Source organism: Ictidomys tridecemlineatus, chromosome 3 (assembly GCF_052094955.1).
Source record: "Ictidomys tridecemlineatus isolate mIctTri1 chromosome 3, mIctTri1.hap1, whole genome shotgun sequence".
In the NCBI taxonomy this organism is placed as follows: domain Eukaryota; kingdom Metazoa; phylum Chordata; class Mammalia; order Rodentia; family Sciuridae; genus Ictidomys; species Ictidomys tridecemlineatus.
The window spans coordinates 23,569,867-23,587,085 of NC_135479.1; the positions used below are offsets into that span (position 1 = coordinate 23,569,867).

General features: G+C 41.7%; 1 protein-coding gene across 2 annotated transcripts in view; it reads left to right on the forward strand.

Annotated features, from left to right (window-relative positions):
• Kpnb1 (karyopherin subunit beta 1) overlaps positions 1–10,391 on the forward strand; it is a 31,902-nt gene extending 21,511 nt beyond the window's left edge. The window contains exons 15-23 of one of the 2 annotated variants that reach the window (XR_005726345.2): positions 1,002–1,146; positions 2,434–2,516; positions 3,719–3,826; positions 4,302–4,445; positions 4,758–4,863; positions 5,259–5,373; positions 5,873–6,034; positions 6,915–7,010; positions 7,285–10,391. Coding sequence is in view for 1 of the 2 variants with exons in the window: in XM_005321746.4 (XP_005321803.1) it covers positions 1,002–1,146; positions 2,434–2,516; positions 3,719–3,826; positions 4,302–4,445; positions 4,758–4,863; positions 5,259–5,373; positions 5,873–6,034; position 7,285 (864 nt within the window). In the remaining variant the exon portion in view is untranslated. The remainder of the gene's footprint in view (positions 1–1,001; positions 1,147–2,433; positions 2,517–3,718; positions 3,827–4,301; positions 4,446–4,757; positions 4,864–5,258; positions 5,374–5,872; positions 6,035–6,914; positions 7,011–7,284) is intronic. The other variant, XM_005321746.4, reaches the window with a different exon arrangement.
• Positions 10,392–17,219: the final 6,828 nt, after the last annotated feature.

Here is a 17,219-nt window from a genome sequence, read left to right on the forward strand (position 1 = left end):
ATCTTTTTTAAGGAGAGGCTGAAAGCTAAAATAAAATGTTGCTCTCATCTCAATGCAGTAGCTGGGAAGCTATTCCTTTCTTTAAAAAATGCCCTGGAATTTATTTGTAGTAATGAATTTTAGTATTAATTACATTAATTAGGTCATCTTACCTGTGAACTTCTTTTTTGTCCCAGACTTTAACTTTTTAATAGATGACTGTTGAGAGATTTTCATTTCTCATCAGACAAAATACAGGAAAGATTCAGTGACATGAGTTGAAGCAAACAAAAGAATAAGGAGACAGATTTGATGCCTGTGTAATGTATGAAATTGGAAAATGTTTATCAGGACTGTACTTTTGATCACTTAAAAGTATGTTGGAATATAGGAAGCATTGCTTTTTGTTTTGTAAATAGGAACTCCTAAAACAACATGATTTTTTAAATTAATTAATTGATTGATTATTGGTACTGGGGTTCAGCCCAGGGGTGATTAACCACTAACCATATCCCCACCGCTTTTTATTTTAACTGTCGTTCCAGTAAGACTAGAATAGGGAGACTACTGATAGGGGTTTGTCAGGCCAGCATAAATGAAGCACAGTTTACTTTTGCCCCATGGAGGGTCTATCATGTTTTTTGTGAACTGAAAAATAAGAGTTATTAAAATGAATGTAGCATTGCAGATGATTTGCAGTGTCAAAGTTCTTTTTTTTTTAAATAAGCACTCTACTGACAGCTATATTCTCAGCCCTGATCTGTAATCTTTTTTTTTTAATTTTTTAATTTATTTTTTTTAGTTTTCAGCAGACACAACATCTTTGTATGTGGTGCTGAGGATCGAACGCTACTGCTTGAGCCCCAGCCCCTGCAGTGTCAAAGTTCTTGAGCAAAGAAAAAAAAATTAGCCTTTCTAAAACTTAAGAGGGGGTCTTACCTAATTTAAAAAAGAAAAGATATAATGTTCTGATAGAAAGGTTTGGAATTATTAATAGGTCCTGAATTCTCGTTTGTTCACAGAATGTTCTCCGGAAAGTGCAACATCAAGATGCTTTGCAGATATCTGATGTGGTCATGGCCTCCCTGTTAAGGATGTTCCAAAGCACAGCTGGCTCTGGGGGAGTCCAGGAGGATGCCCTGATGGCAGTTAGCACGCTGGTGGAAGGTAAGTGAGCACTAATCTGTTGGGGAATGACTTCAGAAAGCAGAAGTTTTAATATCTCTGAAATTTTGCTAAAAAAAAAAAAAGACATAGTTCTTTTACTGTGGACTGACTCACTCAGTTCATAGATTGAACCTAAGTATAAATTATATAACTGCCTTGGCAATCTTGAAGTCAGTGGGGAGCCAGTTTGCAACAGGGAGTCAAGATTGGTAACCTTTTTCAGAGGAAATTATTCCCTATCTCATACTCGTGAGATTACTTCTTGCCTTGAAAGTCCACTTGCTTTATTGACTCCTATCAAGGGTAGAGGAAGTAAAAGTTTCTAGTTTCATTACTGTCATGTGATACCTCCTGGTTCCAGTTTTAATGCTTTGGACTCAGGTGTGGGATATAATGAAACATTGAGTGAGTTTTAGGAATTAATTGATTTTTCTGATTGTTACATGTCTGACTGCAAAATTGCTCTGGGCAAGCCATATCTGACTTAAAATTCTTTGAAGGGCCATTAAAAGCACATAAAAGAGCACTTCAGAAATCTGGCATACTTCTATAAGTATATTACTGAGGCCATTTCTTGAGGACCACTCTCCTGAGGACCAGTCCTACTGCTGGCATAAAGAGCCTGTGTCCAGCTGGTTTGGCCACATGTGACTACCTGAGAAGGGCAAGGAAGTTAATTTTGGCTCCTGAAGTGGTGTTTTGAATCTGAAGCTCTGTGCTACTTTTCCTGGCTCTGGCTTGTTAAGCCCTTGATGGGATTGCCTAGGAACTCTGGTTTGAAGCTGACCTCTAGAGAGGACATATAATCAGATGAGGGGAGGTGGGGAAAGAAGCAGTATTACTGGCTCAGTCAATTCATAATTTACCTTGAAGTTCCTTAAGATCCTGCCACTTCATGTTTTAGCAAAAGTAAAATCCCATTCTGTGTAAAGTTGGTACTGTCTCTGGGATATAAGAATTAAGCCCCCCTATTAGTTATGAACTTGGTTTATGTGAGATGGAAACAGTAATTAACACATTCCACCAACTGGTTGAGGATTGCATACAATTTTGGGAGAGCTAGGATGGTTTTTTTTTTTTTTTTTTTTTTTAATTTTAATATTTATTTTTTAGTATTTGGTGGACACAACATCTTTGTCTGTATGTGGTGCTGAGGATCGAACCTGGGCTGCACGCATGCCAGGCGAGCGTGCTACCGCTTGAGCCACATCCCCAGCCCTAGGATGGTTATTTTGCTCACCTGATATCCTGTGTTGCTATCATTTGCTAATATCTATTTTGTTTCAGTGTTGGGTGGTGAATTCCTCAAGTACATGGAGGCCTTTAAACCCTTCCTGGGTATTGGATTGAAGAATTATGCTGAGTACCAGGTAGGATAAGCTTTTCAAATTTTCTTTTTTTTTTTTTTTTTTTTTAGTTGTAGATGGACAGCATGGCGCTGCCTTATTTATTTTTGTATGCAGTGCTAAGGATCGAACCCAGAACCCAGTGCCCCACATAGGCTGATCAAGTGCTCCACCACTCAGCCCTAACCCTAATATTTATTTATTTATCTATCTGTCTATTTATTCATTCATTCATTCATTTATTATGGCTTTTGTTGTACTGGGAATTAAACCCAGGTCTTCACACATGCAAGGCAGATACTGTGTACCATTGAACTGTATCCCCAGCCCTCAAAATATAATCATATTCTCATACCTGTTAGCCATTGAAGTACAGAAAAGATCAGGTTCCTATGATCTAAGTAGTTTTCCTTTTTGCATTGTTTGAACTAGAAATAGTCTGTTTAAAAAGGGATATTGGGCTGGGCATGGTGGCACATGTCTGTAATCCCAACGGCTCAGCCCGAGGCAGGAGGATCTTGAGTTCAAAGCCAGCCTCAGCAAAAGCGAGATGCTAAGCAACTCAGTGAGACCCTGTGTCTATATAAAATACAAAATAAGTTTGGGGATATGGCTCAGTGGTTGATTGCCCCTGAGTTCAATCCCTAGTACCAAAAAAAAAAGGATATTGGATCTACCCAATAAAGGACTGCACAATGAATGACTGTGGCTGTACAGTATGAATACAAGGGCAGCTTATAAAGTTACCCCATAAGTACCTTTAAAAAGCAAACCTAGGGGCTGGGGTTGTGGCTCATTGGTAGAGTGCTCACCTAGCACGTGTGAGGCCCTGGGTTAGATTTTTCAGCACCACATAAAAATTAATAAAATAAAGGTATTGTGACCAACTACAACTAAAAAATAATAAAATAGAGGGGGAGGGCTGGGGATATAGCTCAGTTGGTAGAGTGCTTGCCTTGCATGCACAAGGCCCTAGGTTCAATTCCCAGCACCCCCCCCCCAAAAAAAAAAAGAGAGAGCAAAGCTTCTTGTGGTTTTGTTTGATTGTTCTGGGAATTTTTATTAATGGTATCTCTAATACTTCTAATTACTTCTTGCCATATTGGTTGTTAAAATTAACTAATCTCAGCTGTTGTGGGGGGGAGGTGGTCTTTGATTCTAGGTCCTGCCTTACCCATATAGGCCACCTTTTCTTTTTGGGAAATTATTTCCTTGATTCTTTTCAGGTTTGTTTGGCAGCTGTGGGCCTAGTGGGAGATTTGTGCCGTGCCCTGCAATCCAACATCTTACCTTTCTGTGATGAGGTAATGCAGCTTCTGCTGGAGAACTTGGGGGTGAGTGTCTACACATATGAACAACCACTCTTTGAATAAAATAAAGTTGGCAAGAAATTTAAGCATTAAGACCACAATAGGAAGCTGTAAGTTCCCATAGCACTGTGAGCTTATGGGAGAAGGGAATTATTTTCTTTCAGATGATTTTAGAATCTACAAAGTTAATTAAAGGAATGTGTACTCTACTTGTATAAAAAAAGGACAGTAAAGTATAAAGGAAAAACAATTTCTTGTGGGCTGGGGTTGTGGTGCAGTTTTAGAGCTTGCCTAGCATATGTGAGGCACTGGGTTTGATTCTCAGCACTACATATAAATAAATAAGGATCCATTGATAACTAAACGATATTGTAAAAAAAAATTTCTTTATCCAGCAGTAATCATTTAACTTTTGTATATGTCCAAAGATTCTTCTTGAGTCTCTGGATCAAATTTTTATGTTAGTTAATTGACTTTTTTTTTTTTTTTTTTAAATCAGAATGAGAATGTCCACAGGTCTGTGAAGCCGCAGATTCTGTCTGTGTTTGGTGATATTGCCCTTGCTATTGGTGGAGAATTTAAAAAATACCTAGAGGTTGTATTGAATACTCTTCAGCAGGCCTCCCAAGCCCAAGTGGACAAGGTAAGCTTGAAGCTGTCCTGCTAATCATTAAGTCCAGCTCTAAGTGGAGGGGAGGACTATTTACAAACATACCATTAAAGGTGATCAGTGGTTGGATGTGGTGGCACACATCTGTAATCCCAGTGACTGGAGAGGTGAGCCAGAAAGACTGAAATTCAAGGCCAGCTTGGGCAACTTAATAAGAACCTGTCTCAAAATGAAAAAGGGATAGGGATATAGCTTAGTGGTAGAATATCCCTAGGTTCAATCTCCAGTACCACAAAAAATACATGTAATTGGTGTGATGGACGTTTTATTCTCTGTCTCTTCCAGTCCGACTACGACATGGTGGATTATCTGAATGAACTAAGAGAAGGCTGCTTGGAAGCCTATACTGGAATCGTCCAGGGATTAAAAGGAGATCAGGAGAACGTACACCGTTGAGTATACAACCCAGCTCCTTAAGTCCACCCACCAGATTGCAAAGCCAGATGAGCTATCTCTGCTGGTTGCTTTCTGACCACCCATGAATGGTTGATACATGACTACCCCCATATTACTATTGGGGGAGATATTTGTACTTTACCTCTTTTGACATTCAAGGTTCAGAAGAAAAAGTTCCATTTGTTCCTTGTACATTGTATCTGATTATTATTTGTTTCATCTGTTGATTTGAAAAATGACATCCTCATTTAGGAGGAATAATTTGGTACTACTCTGCAGCTGGTTATCCAGCTCAAACCTGATATGGGTAGAATAGCTGGAAACTTTGGAAAAGGTGTGGTCCTGCCAAATTAAGGGCAACTTCATCACACCTTCTCTTTTCTTTTATAGCTGATGTGATGCTGGTACAACCCAGAGTAGAATTTATTCTGTCTTTCATTGACCACATTGCTGGGGATGAGGATCATACAGATGGAGTAGTAGCCTGTGCTGCTGGACTGATAGGGTGAGTTATACCTGCTTCCAATAGCTAAGTATTCTCATGCAAAATGAGAAACATGTAGGAACGAATCTTGAAAGACTAATAGATAGTAATAATCCACTTCTCAGAGGAGATTCAGGAATTAGTTTGTTGTGATGTTGGGGATTGAACCCAGAACCAATACTCTACCATCAAGGAGATAGTAAGCTCATAGTATCTCTTTTGGGGTATTCATAAGTGATAATCCATTTCAGACCCTCCAGAGCTCTGGTCAATACTTCTGTTTAATATCCTTTGAGGGTTTCTGATGCATTGTTAAGAGAGCATTGGTTTTAAGCCCAAAGATCTGGATTCTATTTCTGATTTTTACAGTGAATTTAGCTGTTTAACCTTGGACAAATTATCCTAATTTACATCTAAAAGCTCTTCTAGTTTTAAAAAGTAGATGAATGCTCAGCAGTGGTTTGACAGGTTCAAAACATGGTTCCTGGAGTTCATTCACAAGTGGGTTTATTCTACACAGGGACTTATGTACAGCATTTGGGAAAGATGTACTGAAATTAGTAGAAGCTAGGCCAATGATCCATGAACTGTTAACTGAAGGCCGGAGATCGAAGACTAACAAAGCAAAAACCCTTGCTACATGGGCCACAAAAGAACTGAGAAAACTGAAGAACCAAGCTTGGTAAGATTGGGTCACCACTTTTCTTTCTTCAGGTTTCTTAGGAGGAGGTACATTTAGGCTATAGTGGCAGGTGCTGGTATCTTATTGGTACTCGCTTCTCATATAGGAACCTTTGTTCCTCATCCTTGTACTAGGGGAAAAGTCAGGCAGTCTCATTTTTCTTTTTTTTTAATAGAGAGAATTTTGATTTTTTTTTTTTTTTTTTTTTTTAGTTTTTGGCAGACACAACACCTTTGTTTGTATGTGGTGCTGAGGATCGAACAGGGGCCGCACGCATGCCAGGCGAACGCGCTACTGCTTGAGCCACATCCCCAGCCCACTCTCATTTTTCTTGAGCCAGATATTTGATTGATTATGGTGCTGGAGAATAGAACCCAGGGGCATTTTATCACTGAGCTATATTCCCTGCCTTTTTTATTTTTTAGTTTGAGACAGGGTCTCACTAAGTTGCTGAGGCTGGCTTTGAACTTGCCATCTTCCTGCCGTAACCTTGTGAGTCACTGGAATTACAGGCATGCACTGCCCTGCCTGCCAACAGAACTTTTTTGTGGTTTTGTTTTGGGGGCTCTGGAAATTTAATCCAGAGACACTTTACCACTGAGCTTCATCCATAGTTCCTTTTTGTTTTTATTTTGAGACAGGTTCTCACTAAAAACCTCAATAATTTGCTGAGGTTAGCCTTAAATGTGCCTTCCTCCTGTCTCGGACTCCTGAGTCTCTGGGATTATAGGCATATGCCACAACACCTGGTTAGAACAGAACTTTTACAACGAAAAATTCCCAAAACATTTGGACCCTAATAAAACTATTGATAGAGGCATTCTCCCATAATTCTCTTTTCTACACCCTTCCCCATTCCCTCTCGCCCCCAATGCTGCAGATCAGACCCAGGGCCTTGTGTCTGCTAGACAAGTATTTTAAGACATTGCCAAACTCCATAGAAGATATCCTTTGAGAACCCTGCTTTGGAACATAGGTTTGTTTGTTTGCTTTCTGCAACTTAGTAAGTCTTAGTAAAAAAGGGGAGGAGGGCTATTTTTAGTTTTTTATTTTATTTTCCCATCTACCCCTGATGGATGTGATCATGAGAGCAGGTAGGTGGCACATAGGAAGAGAAGGAAAATTATTCATTCTTGAAGTTGACAAATCCATTCAGCCTATGAGCACTTGGTTGTGGGAATTGGAGATATTTAGGCTTTATTGAGCATATGTGATCCTAGGATTGATCTTTTCCTTCCATCTGTTTTTAGATCTGTTACCATTGGGATGATAACCTGAGACCCCCACTGGAAATCTCCAATCTTTTGAAAAACCCGGAAGTGAGGAGTGTGCACGGATGCTGAATGTTTGGGAATGAGAGGATGAGTGAGTGAGGCTTGAAAACACACCACATTGAAAATCCTGCCACAGCAGCAGCCGCAGCCGCCAACAGCAGCGCTGTTAGTGAGCTAAGTAAGCACTGACTTCGTAGAAAACCATAACATCAGCCATCTTGGAAAAGAGAGAAACGACGGATTTACTTGCTTACAAAAAAAGCTGTCTCTTCCCAGGGGAGGCTAGAACTAGCTTTTCTGTCTTTTGGCAGTGCCGAGTGGAATGACTGGTTTGGGAGAGGAAGAGGGACTGGGTTCAGCTGTGGTGCTTTGTTGTAAAAGGCAGCCTGGCCTTTGCTACTGAGGAGAAAGATGGAGCCTGGGTCTCAAGCCCACCTTCGCTGTACCTTTGCCACACGGTATTGTACACGCGCAGGCTAGAAGGAGGGTGAGGGATTTTTACAGTCTGAGAATGAGTGTGTGTGAGTGAGGCGGTATCCACATTCTCAACTTCAAGTCATTGCAGTTTCTTTTTCCCAGAAAACAAGGGGTTAGATGTTGCATTTCATAAAACTAACCGAAGTTCTGTCTACTGATGCAGCACAAGACATGTAAAAAAAAAAAGAGAAAAAAAAAAGGAAAGACGCTCTTTAGGTTTTGTTTTGTTGGTTTTTTTTTTTTTTTTTTTTTTTTTTTTTTTTTTTTTTAATTATTTTAGGGAAAACACTGACGAATGGTCAGAGCTCCTATCCTGATCTTTTCATCAAGGCGCCTTTCCTAATAATATGGTTCAACTGTGAATGTAGAAGGGGGGAGGGGGGAGAAAAATAAAACTCTGAAGTTAGAGGATATAGAAAAATAAAAGTACAAATTGTTAATTGTTATAAATAAAGAATGCAGACTTAAAAGACAAAAAAGCCACAACCCAGACCAAAATTTAAATGCTTGAAATTGGCAGCACAAAAGAAAAGCTCTCTCCTGACTTGTATCGTGGCAGTCTGAACGCCCCCAGAGAATTGTGCCAAAGAGTTTAGAAGACAAATAACCAATAAAAGTAAACACACATGCGCGCACACACATACAAACATACACAACAGCAGACTTCAGGTAACTATTTTGGATTGCAAATGAGGATAAATTTAATGTTTAAACAATCTGATAAAATAACCATTTGGAAACTGCTTGGCCTTCTGTTCTCTTTTATTTGATTGACTCCAATGCGGTATTGGTCTCTTGCTGCACTTAAAAACCAACTAACCAACAAAACAAAAGTGTGTGTGTCTATATGTATGTATAGACACACACACAGCAGAACTCATGATGAAAGTGGCACTTGAAAATGGTTATATTTTTCCACTGAAGTTTGAAGATTAATAAAATGGTGTCAAACACTCCCCTGTTCACACATTTTAGTTTTTTGTTTTGTTTTTCAAGTGTAATGTGCTGTGATTACCATAAACCAGAATCATTTTCCCTTTTACAAGGGAACAGGGCATCCTGAATTTTAGACTTTCAGCAATAAGAAGGGATGTTGGTGAGCTTTTGGTTTTTGCAGATACTAGGGAGTTTTTGCTGGCATTTGAGTATGCGGCTTTCAAAAAAAAAAAAAGCAAGGAAGGTTTTTAAATTGCTTCCTAGTAGTTTAAGGATTAAAAAGCAAGACCCACTTTCATTTTCATCCTGTAAAAAGCATGGGCTTATGTTTTTTCCCATCTCTTCCTTTCATCTTCCCTTCCCTGATCCAGCCTTCCATTCATAAGTGGGATTGGCTCGGTTTTGCCCATCCATATGGCAGCATCTCTAATAGCTCTTGTACAGGGTATCAGATATTGTGCCTTTTGGTGCCAGGTTCAAAGTCAAGTGCCGATCTATGAACCAGTGTACAAAAAAAAAAAAAAAAAATCCAGGTGTTTGAAGGAGAGACGCTCCATTGTGAATAGAGAACTCACACCAGCTCCTAAGCCTATTGAGAAGAGGGCCTGGTCCTCTTAATGCCTTGTTTCCATTTTAGTTGTTTCTTGAGTGAGGGAAAATGATATACTAACCATTCCTGATACTAGGTAGGGTTGGGTCAGGGCTTAGGGAGGGGCAGGAATATTGGGGAAAGAAAGAAAAAATAATCTGATCATTCCTCAGTGCTACCCATTTCTGTCCTGTGTGGGTTGCTTAGCTAGACAGCAGGAGAATAAAGTACACCAAGAACCATAATGAAAACAAAACCTTCCGTGTGTTTTGTTCCAGGGAACCAGTTGATAAGTGCTGTTATTAATGCTTTCTCCCAGATCCATTCAGTGTTGGAGAGGAGGAAATGGGCTGGTTGGATTGTGGTCTTGGTGCCTTGTAGTTATTCTGCACTGGTTATGTATTTAATCCTCCTCTTTCCTAGATACCTTTGGCAAGTGGATTTTCCATAGTCTGGGTATTTTCTTTAATCAGTTGTACCACCTAAGGCAACTGGATGCAAATGCATTCTGTCCAATCACTGTCTGGGCCTTCCCCCACCCTAGTCTTGGCACATTCCTTTAAGAATGTAGTTACCGTCTGCTTGGGAAGATGTCAGTGCAAATGTGAAGAAAATGGGCATCGGACTAGACTTTGGTTTGCCACAAGTGGCAGCTGCCTATACCAATTACATTTAATTTTGCTTTTCATTTTTCCCTGTTCCCCTCAGCCCCCCTCTTGAAATGTGGAAATTTTAGCTGTCAGAGGCAACTGTAATATTGCCCTAGGGACTTGTGGAGAAAGGGAGGGGAATTGCTCAGTGTAGTGTTTTAAACTTTCAGAACCAAGCAACTATTTACTCTTACTATTTAAGAAGTGTGTTAGTCTGACTTTAAGAGAAATCCAAACTCCATCAGCTTTTGATAGCATCTTGGTTTTTGAAACAACTTCAATCTGTAATTGGCATTCAGAATGCCCTTGGCATGCCAGTCTGTGTGATGGCATTAAAGACCTGTTAAAACACTTGAGCCCAACTTTATTAACCAAAACTGATACCACCACCTTTATCTTCTAAATAAAGTCCGCTTTATTTTTATTTTCAACATTTTGCTGCTTCAGTTTTTTGTTACAGATTGTGTCACCTCTGTAGAGGTGAAGTGAGTGATTTGAAAGGAGCCAGAGTGTGGTGATAGGGAGTGTGTGTGTGTATGTGTGCGTGCACTTGAGAGTGGAAGGACACAAAGGGCTGGGGTGGTGCTCAGAAGCAAAATACTTGCCTTTGCCTAGCACATTCAACCCCCAGCACTGCAAAAACAAAAAACTGCAGTGTGATGTGAAATAGAAACACTTCACCATGTATGAGGAAAGGAGATGGCACCAAATAGGTTTCCTTCTTGGAGAGTGAGTGACTTTGAAGCAGTACAGAGATGTCCTTATCTCATGCATGTTTTTCAGGCTGAGAACTTGATATGACCCATCTGAAAGTTGCTACCTATCTTGCAACATGCATTTAGTTTCCCCTTCCCTTTTTCCCCCAGAAACTGAAAGAACTGTAATTTGGGATTAAACTGGGTTCTTTCTTTCACTCTACTATTGATTAGCATAGTGGCACCAAGTTAACTGAGGTGAATACACACCTTAGTTCATGGTGGGCAAGTAAAATGAAGGCTGAGTTTAATTGGCCTACCTTTAACCCTTTCTCACTGCAAACCCATGAGATTTTTTTTCTTTTTTTATACCTTTATTTTATTTATTCATTTTTATGTGGTGCTGAGGGTCAAAGTCAGTGCCTCACATGTGCTAGGCAAGTTCTCTACCACTGAGCCAACTACAGCCCCCATCAGAAATTTTGGTCACACGTACTTCTCCATGTGTTTATATACTTGTACACCTGTACCCACGTTATAATTTTAAGATAAAAATGGAAATTAAAAAGTTACATGAGAAATAAGTCCTAATATTTCTCCGCCCAACTTTGGAGATTACTACTAAATCATATGCAACAGCAATTCGCAAGAATATTTCTCTGCTGAAAATATGCTTCATGGAAAGAATATTATCAGTTCAAATTGCTCCCAAGCAAAGAGCTTTTCATCAATGTTCCTACCAGATGCCCACTTTCAGAAAACAGTACAATGTTACATTTCCTTCCAGGGCCAGCTTAATCTACCTGAATACAATACAATACACTGAGAAAGTTATATTATTAATATTCATAACAACTTTAATGACCATTATTGTTTTAGTGATGAGGAAGAAGGGGTAGAAAGATTGATGTAAGATCAAGTTCAGGCGAGCCAGGAATACCCAGGTAAGTCAGAAGACAGCATCCAGCATCTCACTTCTTCACCCTGCACAACTGCTGTCAGCACCTTAGAATACAACATAAAGGTTCATGTTCCGTACACTTAGGATGTGTCACCCACTTCCTTTATACTGTATAAAAACATATCTTAAGCTGGGTGCAGTGGCACGGACGTGTGTAATCCCAGTGATGGGAGGCTGACGTAGGGGTCTCAGCAACTTAGACCCTAAGCAATGTAGGGAGACTCTGCCTCAAAAAAAATTTTTTTAAGAAGAGCTGGGGGCCTCAATGGCAAAGCATCCCCAGTACCAAAAAAATGAATGGGTAAATAAATCTAAAACTTTTTTTTTTTCCCATGATACTGAGGTTTGAACCCAGGGCCTCATAGGTTAGGCAAGTGCTCTAACTCCAAGCTACACCTTTAGCCCCATACACTAATTTATTTGTTGTTTTCTCCCACTATAATGTGGGTTCCTGTGCTGGGGGCATATCTCACTGGTACAGCCTAGCATGTGTAAGCATTGGGTTCAGTCCCCAGCATCAGCACTGTAAAAAAAATGTAGGCTCCCGAATGCAGTGACCTTGTCTGTCTTTTATTTACAATTGTATGCTCAGCTTAGAGCAGTGTCTGACATACAGCAGACCTTCAATAAATATTTGTTGAACTAATGACATGTCAGTACAGCTCAGGGAGTTTGTGATGGCCTCAGTATTTGAAGGGCAGAGCATCCAGAACTAGGAATGGCTGGGCCTTAGAAGTAGGGTTTCTAGCTCTTCCCTCATTTGCTAGATGACTTCCAGCTAGCCTCTTAGCTTTGGGTTAATGGGAGGAATGGGGACAAGATTAGTCAGTAATTAGTATCTCACAGAGTATAAATTTATTCATCATTTATATTATTATAAAGGTACCCTTTTAGTCCCATTTTTATAGATGAGGAAATGGAAGCAAATGGGCTAAAAATTCCTGCCCAAAGTCATGCAAGATAACAAGCAGTGCTGACACTGTAGGTTGTGCCTGTCCCACAACCCATGTGTGCCAGTGTTGAATGTGAGCTTAGCTATTGATCAGAGCAAAGCCTGAACAAAACATTTTGGAAATCAATAACCAAGCCATTTTGTGTTCTATAAGACCCATCTGAGCCTTTTAACTCAATGGGCTGTGAGTGTGTGTGTGTGTGTGTGTGTGTGTGTGTGTGTGTGAGATTCTTAACCTAAACTTTCCTCCTAATTGGAGTTTGAACTAAAACATCTCCCTGCACTTCTGTTCCATTTTTCCTCTAAGCTGGAAGCTTTTGAGAACCAGGGCTGGGGGAGGGGTGTGCAACCACTAGGCTGCTGAGTAAGCTCCACATCTGAATTACCCCATTCCCTCACTGATCCTGCAAAGGGAAGCACAGGCAGGAGGCTCACAAAGCCCAAGCTGGTCCTTCTACCAGGTGCTCTTTGACCACAGGTTCCCCAGCTGAGCTGTCCTCTGTGAAACAGACCTTCTTTGTCTGAAAGGAAAGTACATCTCAGTTTTGGCAGCAGCCTGAGTTCTAGATGCAGAGGGGCAGCCTGTCACCATCCTAAGAGAGAATTAAGAAATGGCTTTGTGTCAATAAGCTCTCCACAGCAATGAGTAAGGCTTCCTCTTTTCTGAGCACTGTCCTTTGCAATATTTTAGTCTTTTTGAGTGTGACTTTGGGCAAATTCTTCAACTTTATTATTAATATTATTTTGGTACTGGAGATTGAACCCAGGGGTGCTTTACCACTGACCTAATCCCCAGCTCTTTCTTTATTTTTTTACTTTTGCTTAAGTTTTGCTAAGTTGCTGAGGCTGGTCTCAAACTCGGAATCCTCCTGCCTCAGCCTCCCAAATCAAAATTCTTCAATTTTTCTGACCTATAGTCTCCTCATCTGTGAAACAAGAATCCAAATTATAGATAATGCATAAAGTTCTTAGCACAGGGCCTTCAATGCTACATAATTAATCAATTAATCAAACAACTATTTATATACCAGACCCTGTTCAAGACATTGAGGGTACAGCAGCAAACTAAACAAAATTTCTTTTTTTTTTTTTTTTTTTTAAAGAAGGAGGCTTTTTTTTTTTTTAAAGAGAGAGTGAGAGAGAGAGAATTTTTTAATATTTATTTTTCAGTTCTCGGCGGACACAACATCTTTGTTGGTATGTGGTGCTGAGGATCGAACCCGGGCCGCACGCATGCCAGGCGAGCGCGCTACCGCTTGAGCCACATCCCCAGCCCCAAAATTTCTTTCTTATGGAGCGATTGTTCTAGTGGATAATACATAGGAAGTGGTCAACAATTCAATATAGTTTTTTTGTAGTGTTGGGGATGGAACCCAGGGCCTTGCACATGCTCAGCAAGTGCTACCACTGAGCTATATCCCCAGCCCCAATATAATTTTGGGGGGATTCAGGGGCTGAGGATGTAGTACAGTGGTAGAGCATTTGCTGAGCATGTGCAAGCTTCTGGGTTCCATCCCTAGCACTGCAAAACAAAAATAAAAATTTGGGGAGATAGACATAAACATAACTGTGGAGAAAAGCATATAGAGAGCTGTAAACAAAACACAACAAACCCTATTTCCAACCAAACCCTCCTAATTCAATTAGAGGCCTTGTATAACCTGTAAAAGAATTTGGGGAGTTGGTGAAGGAATGAGTCCTCCCCTGCTGTCCTAACTGAGGCTGGTCTCAAACTTGCAATCTTCCTGCCTCTGGTCAGCTGGAAGACCTACAACTGTACTTGAAGGCCCAGGATTGTTCTTTAGTGACCCTAATTTCCTAAGGTCTGGAGCTTGAGGATGGGGGTGAAGGTGGCACTGGATCCTGCATTGTCACATGTGTCTAATCAATTTTTCTGCTACCCAGATTCTATTTGAGTCATCTGGGTTTTATTTTGATTCAGTCTGCTACCTCCTCCTACTCTTTGCAGGCAAGAATGGGACAAGAAAGAAAAAGTCTTTCTCCAGAGCAAAAGTCATGGAAGTGGGAGACAGTATCTCCCTGATGGCTTCCTAGGTGGAAACTTGCTAGGGCCCTGCTTTCTCTCTTACCAGTAATGACTAGCAGTTGGTCCTCTCTCACTGCCCCTGGGAAGGCCAGTGAGGAAGGTTTCACAACTGCCTGGCCATGCTTCCCCAGGCTTGCCTTTCCCTTTTCCACCTCCTCTCCCCTTGCCACGCCCCTGGATTCTACTTTTTTCTGTCTCCATGATGAGCCTGGATAGTTATTAAGAGTCTTAGGAGAGATTCTCACCAATCTCCAGCTGTCTTAGAAAGATGAAGCAATGACTCTCAAGTCACATAATTTCATCCCTTGATTCACTCAAAGAAAATTCCTTCTTATCTTTTTTTTTAATATTTTTTTTAGTTGTAGGTGGACACAGTATCTTTAATTTATTTAATTTTATGTGGTGCAGAGGCAGTGCCTCCCGAATGCGAGGCAAGTGCTCTGCCACTGAGCTACAACCCCTGCCCTTAGCTTTTTAGTAGTTAGCTTAAATGCCATCACATCAGGAGACCTTGGGTGACTCTGAAGCAATTTTGTCCTCCTATTCTTCTCTGTTGCTGCCCGTTTGTTTATTCCTTTTACCTTTTATCAGAATATGTAATTGTCTTAATGATTTGTCTTTTTAATTTTCTGACCCTTCTGAGTATAAGCTACATGAGGTCAAGAGAGACATGCTCATCACAGCATTTCCAGTGTTGAACACACATAGGTGTTCAAAAAATCTTTGTTGAGTAAGCGTATAGTGAACAAGTACCCTCAGGGTGCCCAAGGATACAAAGCTGTATGGAACACAGTCCCTGCTCCCAAATTTATCTTTTGGTGTGATCAACAGAACTAGTAATGGGGAGAATATAATGAGATCAGGTCCAGATCTGGTGCTGAGGGACATGTTAGAGCACTTGAACCAGGCCTAATCTCTGGTTTTTGCCCCCTACCTGCCAGGTTAGAAGAACTCTTTGGCTCCATCTCACCAGGTGACTTTATTTAGGCCGTACCCTAAGCATCCAAGTACCAGCAGGGGCTGATGACATTCTAGAGTGTGCTCAGAGGGTACTTGGACCTACTGCCTTTTCCAGCAAGGAAGGGATAGCTTGTCAGTTGATTTTACGTTTGTGGCAAAGTCGGTGCTCACTGAGGGTCTCAGAGACAACCCCATCACACCTTCTGGCCTATACTCCAATCTTTCCTGGTCTGTTTCAGAAGAGAATTTGTGAGCACTGAGGAAGGGGACATCTGCCTCACCCTTGGATTAGGGGAAGACACACATCACAGCCTTCACATCTAGAGGGTAGGTGGGTCATTCCACATGGCTCAGAGAAAGCTGGTGCCTGGGAGGGCAAGGGCTGACCTGCCTTCCCTTCTGGTCTATAAAAGGGAGCAGCCAGCAGGAAAGGCTGCAAGGGAAGCTAGCAGGAGGAGGAGGAGGAAACCAGTGAGAAATCCTTTGAAGAGAGCTCTTGCTGGCGGTCCTGGGGGGCGCTGCTTACCCTAGTCCAGTCTTCTCCCCACAGTGAAAATGACAGTTGCTATTGCGTTTTCAAAGCTCACAGGATGCAAGAGACCTTTTCTTTCATCGTCCCCCTCTCCAATACAGCCCCCCCAATCAAAAAGGATCCCAGCAGCGTTTATAACAAAATGCTGACCCCACTAAGAGCCCCCTCCCTGGGCTATGCCCCCTTGCAGGGTTTCCTTCCACATCTCTTGAGGATACTTTTTAGTCACAGTCTTCCAATTTCCCCTGGTCATTCCCCACCTGCGGCTAGGTTGACCCTAACTCTGAATATTTTTTAATCTACCAGGGAATTAAAATGACTCATTAACACCTTCCAGTCATTCACAGTGTACCTTTAGTTCTGATCCCTGTTCTTCCCCAATAAAGGTGAGGGGTAGAGTATGATATCCAATCTAACTCAGAGATTAAATAACTTACCCAAGGTCACACAGTGGGATAATGGGGGCGGGGTAACAAACTTGTGTCTCCTGTCCAGCGGTTTGGCAGATGCTCAAATAATCTTTGTGGAAAGGGTAAAATATGTTGTTTCTTCATTTTTCTGGCCTGTGGACACTTCTGTGTGATTGGGGGGGGGGATGTCCGTCTTCCTAAATGAACATTTGATCTTAGTTCACTCTTACTTTCGAAGTTACATATTTAACTAATCTCTCCAACTGCACCCTGTGTTCAGTGCCCCCTCCTCCCAGAGCAGAGGAGTAGACAGGTCTAACAATTTTCTTCTCAAATGAGCAAAGATCAAAACCATACAAACAAACAACCTCACTTTCTCTCAAAATACACAGCCCCGAACCAAACGGGCAAAATACCAGCAGCACCCCTGCACTGTCCGCAGACGCCCCCAACACACGCCACCACGCCACACTGCGCTGCGAGGCGTCGGGAAGGGGGGCGCCGCGCGGCCGGCCGCTCTGCAGGGAGCGGGTGGGCGCCGGGCGCGCTGCCAGGCCGGGCCGGGCCGCACCGCGGGGGCCGCCGCCCCTCGCCACGTGGTGGTGGCAGCGGCGGGGTCCGGGGCGCCTTCCCAGCTGGAGAAACCTGGAGCAGCCGGGGAGGAGGAGGCGGAGGAGACGGCGGCGGCGGCGGCGGAGGAGG